General features: G+C 40.8%; 1 protein-coding gene across 4 annotated transcripts in view; it reads right to left on the bottom strand.

Moving 5' to 3' along the window:
* Positions 1-20313, bottom strand: part of NOL4 (nucleolar protein 4) — a 113750-nt gene that overhangs the window by 73283 nt on the left and 20154 nt on the right. For 3 of the 4 annotated variants that reach the window (XM_081918544.1, XM_081918543.1, XM_081918546.1), the window contains exon 2: positions 6250-6399. In XM_081918544.1, coding sequence (XP_081774670.1) covers positions 6250-6399 — 150 coding nt within the window. Of the gene's footprint in view, positions 1-4988; positions 5228-6249; positions 6400-20313 lie in introns of those variants that run through there. The other variant, XM_081918545.1, reaches the window with a different exon arrangement.

Here is a 20313-nt window from a genome sequence, read left to right as displayed (position 1 = left end):
ACCCTGGATCATTCTGCTATGGATACATAACAAGAAGAATTGAAGTGACATTTCTCAACTCTCCACCCACACTCAACACAGCAGGTACAGTTGTACAAGATGTGCTTGTTGAGTCTTGCTAGCAGTACTAGTCACCAGATAAGAGAGAGGTGGGAAGAAAATGGGAGCAGAGGCAAGGTCATGCCTGCATCCATATCTCTCTCTCTCTCTCTCTCTCTCTCTCTCTCTCTCTCTCTCTCTCTCTCTCTCTCTCTCTCTCCAAGCATACAGGGACTCTACTGCAGGAGGCTAGCATGCCATGGAAGTGGATGCCTATTAGGACATGTTGTGCTTTTCCTTAGAAAAGCATGATGCTTCCCTGAATGCATTCTGTAGTCTACAACTGTACAACCGTATTAAGAACAGCAGTTTCCTTTGTGTCCTCAACTGGCTTCCACAACTTCAAGTGGTTTATTTGGGTACATTGTAGAGTGCACTAACATACTTTCAAATTAAGCCTTTTCTTATCCATAACCAAGGCTGCTACAATACAGTGGTACCTCAGGTTACATAGGCTTCAGGTTACATACGCTTCAGGCTACAGACTCCACTAACCCAGAAATAGTGCTTCAGGTTAAGAACTTTGCTTCAGGATGAGATCAGAAATCAGGCTCCGGCAGAGCGGCAGCAGCAGGAGACCCCATTGGCTAAAGTGGTGCTTCAGGTTAAGAACAGTTTCAGGTTAAGTACGGACCTCTGGAACAAATTAAGTACTTAACCTGAGGTACCACTGTATTTTATTTATAATACTGTTGACCTGGAGAAAATAAGAGGGTGTATATCTCTCATGGTGTTCTGAAAGAGGTACTGTATGTATGTTGTTCATATAAAGGACAATCATGCTGAAAATGTTTTCATTTGATTCAGCAACCAAAAAAACTAAGAAGGAGGAAGGAAATTCCACAGTTCCATAAGGCAACTTGAACCACTATCAAGCCATTATAAAAATTGGACAAATAGCTCCTTATAGCTGCTTTAAATTTGCTCTGCTGCAACTTGAACCAATTGCTTATTGTCCTACTACTCATACTGCCTTCAGTAAAGTTGTATTTGCCTATCTCCTATAGTGTGGTGTTTAAAGCATGTACACTCTTTTTATTCTATTCTTTTGTGCCATGCTTCTCAGTTCCAGTGTCATTTTTACTGCTGTCTTCAAAATCCTCTGCAGTCTGACTATATCCCTTCATGCAGGTATGCAGCCCTCAAGATGTTTGGTTTTTAGCATATATACAATCTTCACTCATTGCTGGATGATACAGTGGTTTATTTACAGCACTGGAGAAATGATATTATGGCAGAAATTATGCAAGACCCAAGGAAATGCATTTGGATGGCTAAGCCTTCTAATTCTTTTTGTCTAAACTTTAGAGAACTGTCATTAAAAGGTGTAAGCAGGTGGTATTTTGTAACCTACAGACTCTCATACATATTTCAGAAGGGCTCAGACCAAGGTCGAAAAGGATGTGGCTAAAGAGATATGTACTGTATGTTGGAATGTGAGAAAGTACATCTGAAAACTTGTTTTGACCGAAGTTTATAAAACTGTGGGTCATCCTATCCCAGAAGATCTGATGGGGACCTTACTGCATAAATTTGAAAATGTTTTTTTGCACTGCAGGCAGCATGTTTCTTGGTATATATTTATTAGCAGCAGCGAAAACAGTTTTTGCCAGTGAGTGGCAAGATAATGAGCTCCCTACTGAAGATCATGGTCTGGCTGAGTATAGAACATATTTTTTTCCCACGACAAATGAACCTTCAAAGGATTGACAACCACAAGCAAGAGAAAGCCAGAGGCCTTCATGGGAGGTTGGTCCATTTGGTTACTCTGTTGATTATACAATCTCAATACAGTATCTTCTGTTTTTTAAACTACCTATGTACTGTTAACTTTGTATTTCTTAATTACTGGCATGATCTTTATCAGATAAGGCCTTCCTTTGTTCTTTCACTCTGGGCATGAATAGTGACTATTTCTTATTTCTTAATTTCTTAATTTGAGGAAATCTTATACTGAAATTAAGGACTCAAGAGAACACGTATTGTTTTATTTTCTGTTTCTTTTATTCTTGGTTTTTTTAAGAATGTTACCCTTTTCATTTTGTATATTGGGTAAGACCTAGAGATCAATGATCATGTTCCTGCTCACAATATGAAGGAAACAATTAGCTGTATGTGTATATTCAGAACAGTTGCAAGTGTCAATGCCTTCAACAGGGAAAGTCAAAATTTGCAAAAAAATAAAAAACCCTACAATTTAATGCAGTTTTCACAAAAAGAAATATAGAACCTAGTCTTAGGTCATCAAGCTAAGATGTTGTATCAATTCACGGGGAGCACAAGAAACTAAATAAAGACAGTATTATTTTCCCTAACCCACAATTATTTCAATTTAGGAAGGTTTATAAACTGCTTAATCAAAACACTCTCTAAACAGCATACATAGTAAAATTATAGACAAAATACACTTAATATGCACAAACTTATTAAAATATATAAATAAAATAATTATAATTAAAACACAGAAAAATTACTAGCACTTTTCAAGGCAAATATTGGTGGCTAAGTTACATGTCTGATTAGGTTTGTTGAAATAAAAAAGTTTTCAGTAGGCATCTAAAACAATACAGTGAGGGCATATGCCAATGTCAATAAGTAGGGAATTCCAAAGCACAGGTGTTACTACACTAAAAGATAAACTCTTCACAAATGTGGTACAAACATTCTGTGGCACTTGTAGAAGTGCAAGTTCTGCAGATTGAAGTGGTTGAATAGACACATATGGGGCAGGGTGATCCCTTAAGGAAACTGGTCCCAGAATAAGGGTATACCTTTCCTTATCTTTAAAATTTGTCTGCCACTTTAGAGTGGTACATATGGTAATTGCTATTGCATGGTAAACCTGACCATAAGAAGCAGCTCTTCTTGCAGTTGGAGTTATTTCTCCATACCAGAGCAAGATATTCTCTTGTAACATTTGTGTTCATTTGGAGAACATGTCCCCAATATGCAGTGAGCGACACCATATAAACAGCTTAGCATATGATAAAGACTCTCCTCCCTGGAAGAGAGGGGAGTGGTTGTGGGCGGGAGCCCGAGCTCCGCCCCTAGCAGGGGGCGTTAGCCCCCTGCCTCCTCCTCACTTGGCTAGCGCCCACGCCCCTTGGCAGGCACCCAACCAGGTGCCTCCGAGGGGGCGTTTACAGCAGCCTTTTGCTGCGGCGCCAGCTCCTCCTCGGCCTCATTCTTCTCTCCGTCGTCTCGTCGCGAGTCACCCACCCTCCACTCCCTTTGAGCTCAGGGTCTTATTTCATTGGCCTTGCTATGGACCTTAGGTTGGTCACCCTGGTTGTCCAGGGGGCCTGGTAGGAATTTTTCCATTTGGCATTAGGCTTTTTGGTTTTTTCGCCTACCTCGTAGCAATCGTCACAACTTTTGTGGTATTGGTGGATAGGTTAGGCATTGGAATAATGTGTTGTGGTGTGTCGAAGGGCTAGGTGTGGCCATTGCCTATGCCTTCAATTTAGGGGTATTCCGTTAAAGGAATCTGGTGGCCGTGTATTCTGTCCAATGCCTGCTTGGCAGAGGCCATGGCACGACCCTCGGTGACATCAGGGGAGAGCCTATAGTTGGATTAGCATCAACAGGCTCCACCTACTGGTGAATAAACCCCCTTGTTTTAGACACCCAATGCCTAAGCCAATACCTTTTCACTGTTGTAATCAATAAAGTTGTGGCCTTTTCTTGCCCATTAACCTTATATCACGTGTCCTTGCGTATTCATTCCACATTGCGGGGGTCGGGTCCTCAAACCACAACAGCCAACTGGAGCAATTTAGAACAGTTTCCATTCAACAGCCATAGCTAAGGTGCAAATACCTTTAGCTTCAGCACCACACATGTTTACAGGAAAGGCATTGTGGTTTTTGAATGCACTGTGTATTCTCAAAAACTTTTTTTTAAAAAAAGAGATCCTTCAAAAATGTGCACACTGGTCCTCATTTTCGCCTTGCAGCAACCTCACAAATATATTGAAAGGAGTTGACTCTTCTTGGGAGGAGCAACTAAATGACAGAAGTTTAATACTAGTAGATTTCAAAATCTGCAGTTAGCAGGTAACCAGAATAAAGCATGTAGGTTTATATTAAACAAGGGTTTAGCTTTGCATGACTCTTTAAGGATTATGCAAAAGACTGCATCCACAAAACTGAAGCTTTTTTGTTTTCTTAAGAACTGGGCTTTCCATATGAAGCAATTTTGAACCTGTCAAATACAATTTCTACAAAAGTGCTTTAGATGGTATTGTGAGAAAGAAGGCAGGTTATTCATACTTTGGCTGCACAAACAGAAAAGCTATGCTGTTGAATAGAGCAGGTAAATTGCTAGATGCAAGGAAAGATGGCATACAACAACTTACCTGTCACAAGCAGCATCCACTATGAATCATCTGTTTGACCACAAACTGCCCTACAGGAGTAACACCTTTGAAATGACTGTACTCTTATGACATATAGATTACTCTCCCAAGTAGTTTCCCTATTTTACACAATAGTTGTAAGCACAGAATCACATCAGAAGGTACTGAGGGGCTGAGACTAAAGGCCAGAACCTATATTTGTATCCATGGGCAGGAAAGTGTGTACAACATAATGTGGAACAACTGCTCTATTTGCCTTGTGACACTTATAAGAGAGCTAGAATTCATGCTGAGCTTGTTCACAATTGAAACCAAATCATGGTGTGGCATTACATGAGCATGTCTGAGGCTTATGCACTCAGTCATCATCAGGTCTTGTGAAGTGCTATGCATGGGGCTTCCCAAGTACCATTGAGGAGCTGATCGTTGGGTCTTGAAAAGTCCCATGTATCCACAAGTCTCCACAAGACCTGGTGATCATTACTAGGGAGCTCCAGTTCAGGTGGATAAGATTAAAAAGGCTACTCTCTACCTTGCTTCATGGCTCTGTCTCCCTCTGCTCTTCTGGATTCAGGTCTTCTGACCAATTCCTGCCTGTTCCTCTCCAGCACAACCGCTGCCATATTGTTCTGCTGCTGGTTGCTGTTCCTCCTTTCTTTGTTTGACAGCTGGTGATGGGGAATTGGGGAGGATTGATGTTCAGAGCCTAGCATTTTGCCTAAGCAGTCAGCTTGTTTGGCCTCAGGCTGGTCAGACTCTAGACAGCTTTTGAGCCAACAGCAGCCAAAGGAGAGCCTATTATTCACCCTTGCCTACAAAGCCCCATTGTGATGTAACAGTACATCATTCAGAGGCATCAGAGTGTGGGGGTGAGGTAGGTAGGGAGAACAGAGTTCAAGAAGATTGGGAAGAGGAAAGCTGAAGCATTAAAGCTAGACAATCAGGAATGAAGTTCAGTAAGGGTCACAGTAAGGGTCTGAAGTGTCTCCTTCTGAACAGGTCCTTTGCTACTTGAAAAAATGAAAGAACTATGCACTGAAAATGTAACCCCATTATCCTAACTTTAGATTGTTTTCCTCTATATTATTTAAAACAAGGGAGATTATTTGAGAGAGTAGTTCATCAGTAAAGGAGAAGGGATTTTGCCATATATATTCTTGGTTAACTGCTACCACAAATAAGTTTTGTTTCAAAACCTTCAATAAAAATAAAGTTTAAAACCTATAGGAATCAGTTAGATGTGAGCACATAAGTTTGTATGAGCATCATATATATTTATTTCTCAATCACTTATACAGACATGGCATATAATGCCTTCCTGAACACATGAGAATGTATAAGAAACAATATATTTAGCCAATGGTTTTTAATCTGCTTTGATCCTGGTATGTCCTCATAATTTCCACCACAGAAATGAAGTCAAGCAACTCACACTCTATTTGGACATAACATAATGTAGCCTATATAATTTCCCCTTAAAATTGGTAAGTAGGTAAAGGTAAAGGACCCCTGGATGGCTAAGTCCAGTCAAAGGTGACTATGGGTTGCAGTGCTCATCTCACTTCAGGCCAACGGAACCGGCATTTGTCCACAAACAGCACAAATTGGTAAGTACGTAGCCAGAGATATTAGAGCATATCTATAGCTTTTGTAAAATGTTTTAATATAAACATATGTTAGTAGGAATACACAGTTTGCTAAGAGTAGAAGACAAATTACAGTTCTAGCAAGGTAATCTTGATAAAAGATTAGAGTTGCACAAGTGCTTTTGTTTTGTAAGGTTGTTTACTTACTGCTTTATAAGTTCTTTTTTGTCCTGCATGTTTTCTGATTTGTTCTCCATTGGGCCCCGTTTCCACATGCATGGAGTAGATTATGTCAAAGAAATCTTCAACAACAGCTACCCGTCTTAAAGACAGTTTCTCATCTACGCCAACTCCATCCTAGGGGGAAAAATGATAGGGAGCACAAGATGAATAGATAAAACTACCAGGAAAACACATCCTGTTACTTAGAGTTGATTAGATAAAGACCCTTGGCACTGACATCTAAAGATCCCTATCCAAGAGTAATACTTAGCTGCTCAATCAATGACAGCAACATTATAATTGCACAATAAATAAAGAATTCTCTGAATAAGATTCTAAGTGGGGAGGAAAGCCTTCAAAAATGGATAATTTGGGTTATCTTAGCTTTTCACTGATGGTGATTTCCATGTTATTTAAAACACTTCAAACTTACATGAAGTTGATGCAAAATCAAAAAAGCATTTTTAAAACTATGTTATAAACATGTTCACTAATTCTTAAGTGGAAAAATAATTGCTTCAGTTACAATGAGGTCTGGCCACAAATTTGTAAAAAACAACAGTACCCTATTTGTAATATCATTCTGGTTATGAAAAGATCTAGTTAAAGAAAAGAGATTGCATCTTAACTTCTGACCAGAATAAATATAAAGTATGCCTATGTATAACCACATTCTCACAAGGAAGAGGAGTTAGAAGGTTTCATCTAGCGTTTGTATGCAGAAATGCTGCACATATATTTATGTCTCAAATAATAATAAAGCATTATGTGGTCTCATACCCTCCAACATTCCTCAGATGAAAATAGGGACATTTCTCACTCCCCCCACAACTGACCCTCCTCAACCCCCCATTTTTTTTGTCCCCTACCAGAAGAGGATTTCTTGTCAGAAGAAGGGAGAGTGTCACCATCACTCCATCAATGGGACACAGCATACACACACCCCACTGTCCTGAGAAAAACCCCTTAATCTCAATTTGATTTGATTTCTTTAGTAGATTTACAAAAAAGAAAAACACACACCAATAATGTGGTTGTTTTTTTTAGAGTATCAAGACTCCTTGTACTCCATTGTTCTGCTCCCCCTTTCTTCCTGCCCAGGACACCCAGCCCTCTGCCTGCCTCTCAGAGCTGGTACATCATGTGGGGATGGGCCTCTCCAGCAGCCACTATGAGCTGCCCAAGGGAGGATGCTGGTAGCAGCAGCCACAGAGAGGCTCATCCTCCTCCCCAAGCTTGGCAGTGGCATGGGTGGCGGAAATATTCCCAGGACATTTTGGGATCAAAGCAGAAGCCAGGATGGCTTTTGTAATTCTGGGCCTGTCCCTGATTGGTTGGAGGTTCCAGTCAATTGGGAGTTAATTGTCAGTGAGAGGGAGGCAGTTGGGATTTTGATGGCTGAGGGGTTGGAGGGAGGAGGTTGTGAGGAGTAGCTGAGGGAAATAATTGAGGTATGGATATCAATACTGTTTGTTGAGCTTTTTTCAGTTTTGCCCTGAATTGTTGAGCTTTTTGGACACAGTTGCACTGCTGACACAGGCTGCCATACATCCGGATATTCCCTGACATTTTCTACATTCCTATCTGGACACTACTGTCGACTGCGGTATTCCAGATATATCCAGGAAAATCCAGGTGTATGGCAACCCTAGCTTTGGGGGTACAGGGACAGGTTGTCTGCTGTAGCAGGACTGGGTTGTGGGATGGAAGTTTAGGGAATTTGGCTTGAGATGAAAGCCACTTAGAGGCTGCTGTCAGCAACAATGTCTCTTGAGTCTTCAGAAACTGTCAACAAGCAGCTTTTAAGATCCCAGTGTATCAGTATTTCCTTATGTACATGGTATCCCTTTAATAAACCAGCAATCTTCATCCTGTCTATTTTATGCCTATGCCTGAAATTCATGTTGCTAGGTTTTGAAAGCATTCTGAGTTGATGGCAGTGGAAAGTTAAAGTAGAGATACATGAATCTGTGTTTATACAAAATGAGCCAGAGGGAACCTAGAATCCCAGATAGATAACTCTCAGGTAGATACTGGAGCTTAGATCTATATAGAAACACCACCTTCTGATCTAGAAGCCCTCTTCCCAAATCCTTGGTGTGGGGGGGACTCTTTGTCATTAATCACAAATTAAGCCCTGGCTTAATCTTCCTTAAAAATCAAGTTCATAAATGAATAAACACAATGTTCAGCACACCTGCTTCACTTACTCTCATTTTGAACAGACTGTTTATGTACATTTACGGTACCCATCTAGCCTACTTTTTCCACTGAGTAGTGTCACTAAAGCAGTATTTATAAGTATCCACTAGTTGCTTTTACTGTGTGAGAGAATTTGACTTTATAGATTCCATAGTTAACAGTGCCACCTACATCTCAAAACCTTGCAACTGATGTTCACATCATTGCAAACCAACTAGCAAAGACACCTCTGAATCAACTTGTTTTTCTGTGACCTGAGTACTCTTGTGCAGATCCCATCCATATTTCACAGCACTGGCTAACATGCAAGGATGAAGGTGCATACCTTCAAACAATGGTCCCATTTGACAATATTCTTTGTGAATGCTCTCTTATTCAGTCTTTCCTTACACATATATGCTAAATTCTAGCTGTCCAGCCCTGAGGACGGTTCCAGATAAGGATTTTTTAATGTGTTTGGCTGCTAATACATGTACAGAAGGTGAGCAAAGTTTGTGCTTCCTGTGCTCCCCCCACAAATGCATGTACTGACTTCATTAAAGAAATGGAATAAGTATCTTTTCCAAACGATTGTCCTTTATCCAGTGCTTTTTTCCTTTAAAAAAAATGTTTAAGGGTATGTTCATTTTCCTACTCATATTGAAATACTACCCCTCAATGAGGCCAAACTTACATTCACAAAATGTTTAAGGGTATGCGTACCCCTGCGTACCCCCAGAAAAAAAGCACTGCCTTTATCTAATCCATGATCAGGGCCTGGATGTGATCATGGGCTAGATAAGGGCTAATGAACTGTAACTGAATGTTGACAATACAGACACTCTCTGAATCAGTCGTTCCCAGGTAGAGGAATTGGGTTGCATACTTGCCCTGTATGGCATTGCACTCTTTCCAAAGGAGCAAGTGTATGGTTTGGTGCTGTTCCTAGATCCACCACTATCACTAGAGACCCAGGTGACTTCAGTGGCTTGGAGTGCCCATTTGCTAACTGGCTGGTGTGACAACTTTGACTGTTCCTAGACAGGGATAGCCTTGCTGTAGGGGTCCATACATCAATAACCTCCCAATTAGACTACTGTATGTAGGGCTACCCTTGTGCCTGGCATGGTTTATGTGCTACAAAATATCATCCATCAAAGTCAGTTGGATTTACTTCAAAGCATATGAATTTAAAATCGGGCCACTGGGTCTCGTAAACCTATATAACCATATGCTGGACTGATCTAAATTTAATTTAAAAATCCATTCATATACTACAAAGAGAAGATAACATCTATTGATAATACACAATGGCTGTGTATACCCTTAAACCTTGTTGTTGGCATCCTTCTGTCTCAAGAGACAATGGCGTGCACCTCCAGTGAAGTCAAACTGCTGCATTAGCAGCACCAAAGTGACGTCTCCAGGGTGCAAGCCTGGGCAGTGTGTATGGAGGTCCTGGGCTGCCCAGACAATAGCCTTGCTGATGGGGTACAAAGGAAAGCAGTGAAATACGTTTGGTGCCAGCCTGGCTGCAGGAGTTGCCAGAAGGAGGCGTACAAGACATCAGCTAACCACTTTAGCAATCCACTCCAGATTTGAGTAGGGTTTACTCCTTAGCCTTTCCTTATCCTGAAGATGTCCTGCAAGGTAGTAGAGATTATGGGCCAGAGTTTTCCTTCTCTTAGATGGGCTACCTTCCCAGGTTGATGAGCCCCATCTGCTCCTCACTTCCCTCTACAGCACATGCAGAAACCGCCATCTTGGCCGGTGGACCCACTCTGGGTCTTGTCTGCTCAATCCACTGGAGCCCGTCTGCATGCAGGGGAAGTTCCTAACTCCCCAAGAGTTTGAGACCCATTGACTACCCTTGCCTAGTTTAGCCATCCAGTCGAATCCATTTCCCAGTGTGTGGCCACTGTCACATGCTGACAGCTTCTAGGAGCCACAGCTGAGAGCTCAGTGCAGCATGGGAACCAAAGGTGGACAAACTACCCCAGAAGGAGAATGACATACCCCTCCCCTAACACCCCATACACCCCATTAAACATTAACTATAGATTAGCTTGAGGTGTGAAGCAGGCCAGGTTAAACATCTTAGTGTAGTAGTAGTAGTAGTAGTAGTAGTAGTAATAGAACTATTCAGTAGACAGTCCTTAACTACCAACATGAATTTGACGAAAACTGTGGGAGGCAATAAGGCCAAACTTAGATTCACAAAATGTTTAGGGGTATGCGTCCCCCTCCGTCCCCCCCCCGGGGGGGGAACCCACTGGTTGTATAGTTAGGTGGATTATTCCCTGAGACAAAAAGATGAATTGGAGGACATCTTACCATTACTTTTGGTCACTTATCCAACAATGGAAAACTACACCATATTACCCATGTGTCAAATCTGAAATTAATTTCTGAAATTTTACAAGCTAAACCAAAAGGCAGGCAGAGTGACATTTATAGAGCAGAGTCAACCCAACTAAATGAAAATGGGGGAAGGGGATCTGCTCATCCTTAATTACAATATCCTATTACAAGCTGGATCTGATAGCCTATGAAGTCTCTCCCAGCTCTGTTTTTTATGATTCTGTGTTATTCCATCTAGAGTAGACAAAAACAAGTCTAACTATGGACGTGAAAATTTTCAGTATGCCATCTTGCTTTTGTAACCCATCAGCATTTTCAGTAAAGTGTTGGAACCAAAAAAAGTTGTGAAAATAGAGTGTATTCATTTTCCCTTGCTTCAAAAAATATATAAAATAAAATTTAAAAGAAGCAATAATGCTATCTACTGCTTATGTGTTTATTTGAAAATAGGTCTCTTGAAAATTCAAAAAAAAATCATGCATAAATGTTATTTTGGAAACATTTGTAGGGTTTCAAACTAGATTCTTTAAAAAATCACGTATTACTTTAAAGGGTTAAATTGGACTGTTAATTTCAGACTTCTTATGCGCCATAATATTTTCAGGTCTGAAGTTACATGTTAAAAAAATAGTCAGCTGCAGCATAAAAGCATCAGAAAGCTCACTAATCCAACCTTATAATGTTTACACTACAAAATATAAATGTCAAACATGTTTTCTCTATATTAGAAGATAATATTTTCGTAGTACTGTAATGGAAATATCAGGCAATGTTCAGTGCCAACCCACTTGGTTATTTTTACTTTTCCCACCATTTAACACTGCAAAATCATGGCAGGATCATTGCACTGAGCACGAAAAGATGATATATTTGTTATTAGATAAAGCATTAAAAATGGAACTTGTTGAAAATTCTATATCTATTGTATTTGCACACTTCTAGAGAAGGGTTTGATCCACACTTAATCTTACTTAAAGTACAAGTATTGAAATCTACCCTAAGTATAACTCCAATCTAATATGTTCACACATGCATATACAACATACATGACTAAAATTTATTTTTTAATATCTATACTCAAATGTGCATTTAATAACTTTATTGAGGTTGTAATCCTAGTCACAGTTTCCCAGAGTATGCCCCATTGAACATAGTGGGACTTACTTCTGAATAAACATCCATAACATTGTGCAATTAAGCATATTGACACACAAAATCATTACACTGATCTGCAGAATTGACAATCTCACCTATCCACAATCAAAGTGTCATTTAAAAATTATTTGCACTTTGATGGACTGAACTCCCAAGGCATAGGTAACATAGTACACAAAACTAAAATAAATATATATATATTATTGCTTCTTGTAGTTTTTAAAAGTCAAGCGGGTTTGCCAAAGGATCTGTTCATCTGCCTCTGTATTGATACCAAAGCTGATCCAGCTGGGAATACAAAATATCAAACCATCATTAACTAGGATTTTATTTCTTCTATATGTGCTGAATGAGGTGAGAAACTTGTGAAGCAATAACTCTCCACAGGAATCAGAACTGTATAATAAATGTGATAAGTCTGGGATTTTATCAGATTTATATTAGTATAACCCATCCCAAAAGATAACACATAGATAGAACTATGCATTTACTGTTAGATCTTCAGTAGGTATGAATCAAAGTATCCAGGGAAATCAATGGAGTTTGACAACTCATGATCTGTCTCTTCGCCTGTGGCAGTTAGATAAACTAGACCTGTACATCCAGATTACAGCCTTGAAGTCCTCCAGTTAGATAGCATCACCTGTTTCCATCCTTGGTTCAATCAGAGACCTTCTAAAATGGGACTTGACTTGATGACCTGACAGAATTAGGGGAAATAATATATTTTATTTTCAGAGTACAGACCTTGCTTCCTTGTTATGACAACACTGTTTGCCCTGCAGTTTTCTCTGCATATCATGCCTGAATAAAAGCAGATACAGTATACGATTATGGGGAGGAATGCTAGAAAACTGGTCACACTAGTCAGGATTTCTTTCTTAGATTATGATAATGCCTTAAAAACCAGCAGCTCACAACCACTGGCAGGTAGAAAACCATATATATAGGAGAAGAGTTTGGATTTGATATCCCGCTTTATCCCTAACCGAAGGAGTCTCAAAGCGGCTAACAATCTCCTTTCCCTTCCTCCCCCACAACAAACACTCTGTGAGGTGAGTGGGGCTGAGAGACTTCAAAGAAGTGTGACTGGCCCAAGGTCACCCAGCAGCTGCATGTGGAGGAGTGGAGACGTGAACCCGGTTCACCAGATTACGAGTCTACCGCTCTTAACCACTACATCACACTTATAGGATGATGAGTAAGTTAGAAAAGTAGCAGTTATAACTGCAAATGTAATAAAACAAATATAGGAGCTTAAATAAGATTTTTGAAAGTGGAAACATAGAAACCATGTGAGCTAAAAAAGAAAGCAGTGACAAACATTCCAGAAAAGCGGTTAACAATTTAGAGGAAAAAACAATGTGAAAAAAGAATTTAAAATACATAAAAGTTTTGCACAGAGTAAACAATATAAATAAAAGTTTAAATAATATTGAAATGTTTTATTAAAAGAAAAAGGGTTAGAATATGGCCACATCAAAAGTAGGAACAAAATATACAAGATGCAAAAAAATCAAACTCCACCAAGATGTGCGCACCCTCAATTCAGCTAGTTCATTCTTTATTCAAAAGTTATCAGAAGTTTGAGAGAGGGATACAGCTGCTTGTCAAATTGGCAGTGGAGAAGACCTTTGACTGAGGCACTGGTCCTCATGCCTTCTATCATAGACAATAAATTACATTTTAAATTAATGCATTGGCACTGACTCTCTGTTACTGGTATCAGATTCTCTCCTCTGATCCAGCTCCATAGCTAAATAACTTGAACTTTCTGAACCGGATTGTGGCAATAGCAAGTTGGGTCTCAAACTTCTACATGACAGGTTTGAGCTGATTCTCTTTTTCTTCCAACTTGTAACTGTGCTGGAGGCATCAATCTTGTAATGTCAGCTCTAGATGACCTAATCGTCTACATCTATGATTCTGCAATGCAGCAGCTGTACAGCAGTTTGTTGTAAACAGGTTCATTGTCTCCATTCTGTTCCCAGTGGACAACTGTCTCTTTCCCAAAACCATTGCAGAAACAAACTATTAATTGGCACCTTTGCTAGCAGTCTCAAAGAAAGCAAAGGGCAGTTCATTAGGTCCAGCAATCCTGTACCAATGGCAGTTGAAGCGCTAGGCAGGCAAAAAGCCCTTGATGACCTTTTGTCTACTTTGTACATCTTTGCTCCTGGCCCTCTCAAGCCCACCCCCAACACACCTTTTTTTGGGGGGGGTCATTGCTACAACATGGATCAGTTCTGGTAATTTGCACTCAGCTGCAAATTGAATGGGACTATACTGACAAACAGGAATCACTGGCAAATCACAGCACATCCTGGATATAATCCTAATTGTATGGTATGGAAGGAAAAAAATAGAGCGTCAAAGTAGGCACCCCAGTAGCCATTTTTGAAAAGACTTGGGATCTCAGATCTTTCCCCTCTTGCCCACAGTGTATTCAGACACATTAGCAAGCAATAAACAGCAAAGCCTAAATACTTTAGGACAGGTTACCTGAAGGAAAATTCTCTCCAGTATGAACCAACCCGCCTATTAAAAAGTTCAGGAGAAGCTCTCTTCTGCATTCTGCCCACATCAGATGTGCATTTGGTATAGATGCTAGAGAGAACCTTCTCTGTGGCTGTGCACAGGCTCTGCCATTTCTGTCCCTCTTTGATGGCATTCCACTTACATGAGCAGACATTATTTCAGCAGGCCTTTGGCCTCTTGAGTTAAATATTCTGTACCCTGCTGCATTGACCCCCCCCCCCAAAGGCACACCCTTCCATTGCCACCCAAGACAGATGGATGCCAGCAACAACCATGCTGCATTGATTACTGGCTTTCATTCTTAACTGGCTAGTGTTTTGTGTGAGAGTGAGCGAAGCTGTAATTTCATAGTTTTATTATTGCTAGTCACCTTGGGCATTTAGCATGGAAAAGCTGAGTATGGTTTTTCATAGTTAATGTAATCAATATTGATATATATTGCTATGTTGCTAACAAAGATGCTATTAGGAACTTTGGTGCTGTCCTTCTCTAAAACATGTTGTCAGGAACTCTGAAGCTAGACACCCCTCACATATCTGATATGATTTATACATTGTGCACTATGCATCATATGTATGTGAGGCTTTAAGAAGTAGTTTCTGGTGGATGTTAAAAATTAAAGGTTCAGAGAACTCCTTTGTCAAACAAAGCCTTGCCAGTGTTCCTGTTGCAGGCTGATACTGGCTAGAGCACCCTGCTCCAGAAGTAACTGAATCTGACTATTTATAACTTGAATTTTATTTTTCACTTTCCCACCTTTCTACACTCAGTATCCAAAGCAGCTAAGAAGGTAAATGAAAACAATGCATACAACTGTCCAAGATTAAAATATTATAGAAAACAAATTAAAGTAGCGGGAGTCAAAACTGGATGCTAAACTGGGGGATGAGCATAACTTAGTGATAGAGCACATGCTCTGCATGCAAAATGTCCCAAGTTGAATCCTTGGGAAAGACCTGTCTGAGGACAATGTAGTTTCAAAGCTTTGGCACGACTGAGGGCATATCCACACTTTCGTTTGTCCTGTGTTTTCTTTCACTTGTTGCAGGGCAAATTAGTACCACCACAAGTATTGTCCAGGATTCTGGGTCCTCATGCTACACCTCAGTCCATACTTTTCAGGCATCCCTGAAAACATGCAATATCCTCTCCTTACCTGAGAACTCAGTGCACACTGCTAGTGTACTCTTTCAACTCCTCCTATTGACCTGGAGGCGGAGGAGGAAGAGCTGAACAGCATATGCTCATCAGGGGAAGAGGAGATCACAACCCTGCCCAGTTTGGAGATAACATTTTGGGTTTCCAAATGGGTGCTAGCTCTTGAAAAGTTGAAGGCCATCAGTTATAACTCAAACCCATAACAAACCATCAATATGAGCAAATGCTGTTTGCAATGGTGGGTACTGTCCATTGGGACTGGTGGGGCATAAGGCAGCAAGTCAACAACGTGTGCAGTCAAAGCCACTGATTGATGCAACCCCAACCAATGACAGGCGGAGCCAACTTAGTCTAGTTTTGTCCCCATTCTCCTCCCTATTGAGTTGTACAAGGGTAACACTAAGACTAAAAATGAGGACGCTGGCAAACAGTTCCACACACTGGATTGACTGTAAGAGAAAGCAGGCAGGTGGGGCTGGCTGAGGGCAGCCTGAAATTGGTGGGGCAGTGCCCCAGTCATTCTAATAGACCAGCCTCCAATGTTTATCTCTTTGAACACATTGTCTGCACAGTGTGAAAATACTGCATCTTTTTAAAAACCCACACCTGCCACCCAAAATAATACTTTAGACCCTGGGCAGGTGGTATTAAGCAGGTGGTGTACGTAATGGCAAAGAAAGACACCACTTTCACAAGGAAATAATTAAATATTTTCAATAAATGGTGTTGAAAGTTGGTAACTTTGTGACCTCCAGTTCTGAATGATACCACATTAGGCCAGCTTCAGAAGAAGTCTCTTTTAAATAAAGCAATACAGATATTTATTTATTTACTTATTTATTCAAACAAACAAAAAATTAAGCTGATTGAATAAAGAAAGGGGTGTGTTTGTAAGTAGGCAGTTAACTAACCGGCAGCATTACTGTTAACACAATGTGCAACTTAGTTAGTCAATGTGTATGTTTGCTTAAAAAATATTTGCCCAAACACTGTTTTATTAGTTTACCCAAACTGCATTGGTGATAAGGAAATGTAAGAAAATGTTCTACCAAAGAAAAGTAATTTTAAGTAGTGTACAAGAAAAGGCTTCATAGGGCTGTTTCATCTGATTTTTTTTTTATCTTATTACACGATGCATAACAGCAGAGTTTACCTTTTCTCTGTTATCCTACAAGAAACTTCCAGTAGAGGGAGTTGGACGTTTCTACTGAAATTTCTTTGAGGGAGTTTTCATGCGATGAAGATCCAGAGATCAGCAAGGGAATGTGTGTGGAAGTGTAATGCTGAATGCTATTTAAATAGTGTCACAAGATAAAACACATGCAAGGTAAGCCATATATACTCCAACCTACAGCTTGCTTTAAATGCTTTAAATGCTTGCTTTAAATGTTTTGCAATCTATCAGCAACCCAGTCTTCTGCACGTTTACTTGGGAGTATGCCTAATTCTCTTCTGTGAGGCTTACTTCCTAAGTAACTGGATGAGATTGCAACATAAGGCAAATGGATGCATTAACCACTGCAATGTGGGAGCCAGTTCCTTGTAATTTCCTCCACACCACTTTGTTAATGTTTCAATCCAGGAACCAGAGTGGGTTAATAGCATGATTCTTTAACACCTAATCATCAATGAGATCAATGGGTGTTTGAAGGGCTAACTGATCTAAACCCTGGACCAGCACATTACAGGGATTAAGGACTGTGGAAGTGAATGAGTGAAATACTCTCTATGGAAAGAGAGCAAATCGTTTGTACAGGAGGGGAGGATGTAACAGTGCTCATCTCTCCCCTAGGGACCTGTAATTTCCTTGAGCTAGCATTACTACTTTTAACTTGCCATACAGTCTTTGCTGATATTTAATCCTCATTTCATGTATAGACATGATTGAAGCAAGGGAGGCAGTCACAAGTGGGACACAATGTGCTTCTTTATTAGGGACAAGTACAGTGTTAATGGGGCATCTGTATGCTGGGTGAGGGCATCAAAATGGTCCAGGGCCCTGTGATTCTTACCTCTTGGAGTGATGCATTGAGTAAAATGAGTGTCTAACAGCTGTACATCCTGGTCTATGGACAAACCCCACCTGCCCAAGTGCTTACCCCTGCTTCAGAACCTATACACTATGAAGAAATGCTGCCCAGCCACACCCCCTGAAGTTCTGAAAGAAGCCACCTCATAGGCTTTGCCCTAAAGCTTGTCTCCACACTCAGGACCACTTTAACACCCTAAGGTTCCATTAGTCTGTGTTTGCCTAGTGTCAGTGGCAGATTGGGGGCTTTCAAATTTCAGTACACTACTAAAATTTGGCACCCCCGCCTCTCACACTCTGTTCTACAGCATTGTTGTGGCTCCTCAAGCAGCACAGCACCCAGTGTGGCCAAACCAGTTGCACTACCCTAAAACTGCCTCTGCTAGCGTGGCCATGTGGTTTACTTTATAGATGACAGTTCTCTGCCTGAAGGAGTCGTCCATTTGAAGGGGTGTCTGGTCCAACTCTAGTTTAAAGATAAAGAACTATAAGCAGAGCAGGTTCCCTGAAGTTGTCCATCAACAGTTAACACCTGGACAGCAGACTGAGCAGGCACATAGATCATAGTCTTCCCTACAATGGTGAAATACAATGTAATTCCATTTAAATCATGAAAATATATGCAAACATTACACAAATCTGTGTCCTCTTTTGCCATTTTTTTGGCTATGTATAAGCTGGCATTCTATCAATGAAGCATCAAGATTTCAAACCCAGGACCCTTATCTCCCAACAGATCCTATTATTCTCCCAGTGGACAGGATCTGGGATATAAAGTGCCTGAATTGAAAGCTCTTAACGGACTACATCCAGAAGTACCTTTAAAAGAAAGTTTTTCAGGTGACTCTACTTCCCTAGCTTGGCCCCTCGATTACTCATAGGGGGATTTGTTCTTTTTGGCTAAGCATATTGAAAACATCTCCCTGTTGGCTGATGTGATTATGACATCAATGGTCTGTTCTTCCAGATACTGTTTATCACTCTACAGCTATTGAACTGGATTTTCACACTCCTGCCTTCATTGATTGTTGTCACCTGGCAGGCCCCCAAGTCCTTGTCATCAGCATGAGAAAGCTGCAATGCTTATGTGGAGGGAAGATGGGGAAATACTTTCTTAGGGACCCTGATGGAGGCTGAGTTTTGTTTTCTGTTTTTTAGCCTTTCCTCCTTTTGCTGTGGTCCTAAGCCAGAACTGGCCTCCTGTACCTGCTCTTTGCATTGGATGAAAAGCTCCAGTGATGAAAAACTTTCAATGTAAATTGATTTAGAGGACCCAATCCAGATTTGGATTAGAGCAGGAGGGCAAAGGATTAAAGCTGCCAGCTCTTCCAGAATCCTGGGATGGCTTCCCCCAAACTCTCACACCTGCAATTTACCTTTTTTGGGGGGGGCTAATTCATGTAATTATTGGTTCTTTCAATAATGGAATGCCTAGTTTGACTTTCAGCCGGATTTTTGCTGTCTCTCTCCTTTTGCTGGGATACTAACTGGGACGTAACATAGGGGACACAGCTTGCATGTGCTGCACTGGCTTCCAAACAATTTCTAAGAACAATTCATAGTCCTTATACTTATCTTTGAAGTTCTATGTGGCTTAGGACCTGGTTACCTGAAGGACAGGGCAGCCCACCCATGAACCAATGTGGGGAAACTGCCTCAGGTGGCAAGATCCACAGGGGCAGCAGATCCAGCCTCCAAGGAATGTATTGCTTGCTGTTGCTGCTGCTGCAGTGGCAGCAATGACTGCAGTGTGTTCCTTGGAGCTGGAGCTGTGCCTCATCAGAGCCCCCAGTTCCACTTCTGCAGTGGCCTCTCAGTGAATAGAAGGTGCTGCTAATCTCCTCCCACATACAGGGAGGAAATAGTAGCGACTGCCCTCTGTGGTCCCAGCCGACTGTCACTGTCTTCATGTTCTGCTTTCAGGAGGGATCAGCTACTCTAAGGAGCTCTGACTGGGTGCTCTCCAGAGCAAAACCAATCCCAGTGGGGCTTGCATTTGGTGCCAAATTTAAAATGTTCCAAATACAAGCCCTGTTTACCGAGACACAATCAGAAGTACGTTTCATGCTTCCAGCTGTTCCTTTGCAGCTGCCTCTTTACCTGTTCTGAAGTTGACATCATTTAGGATATCAGGTGGGGTGGGGCTTGTGGAAAACAGCTCCATGGATCAACCTGGGACCCACAAATCAGAAGTCGTCGTCATCTCCCTGTTTTAACACATACCTACTTGTGGGCCTTTTTGGGAGGGGGTTACTGACACAGAAAAGAATCATAGAATTGTAGAGGTGGAAGGGACCTTGAGGGTCATCTAGTTCAACCCCCTGCAATGCAGGAATCTTTTGTCCAATGCGGGTTACGAACCCACAATCCTGTGATAAAGAATCTCATGCTTCAATACTCTTATTTTAACACTGTAAATCAACTTGGAAACTCTTTTGAGGGCTGAAATGTGTCATAAAATTGATTTTTTTTATATAAAAAAACAAACAAATGAAAATATGGTTGGAATCTCAATAGGTATAGGTTAACAAGCAAACCAGTGATATCAGAATAGTCATAGTAATGTCAGTCTCACCTGTTCCCAGCCAAACTTTAAAAGCACATATTGTTGAAACCTCTAAGAACTA

Source organism: Podarcis melisellensis (genome assembly GCF_964234715.1).
Source record: "Podarcis melisellensis genome assembly, chromosome: 7".
Classification (NCBI taxonomy): Eukaryota; Metazoa; Chordata; class Lepidosauria; order Squamata; family Lacertidae; genus Podarcis; species Podarcis melisellensis.
This window is presented reverse-complemented; position numbering and strand designations above follow the sequence as displayed.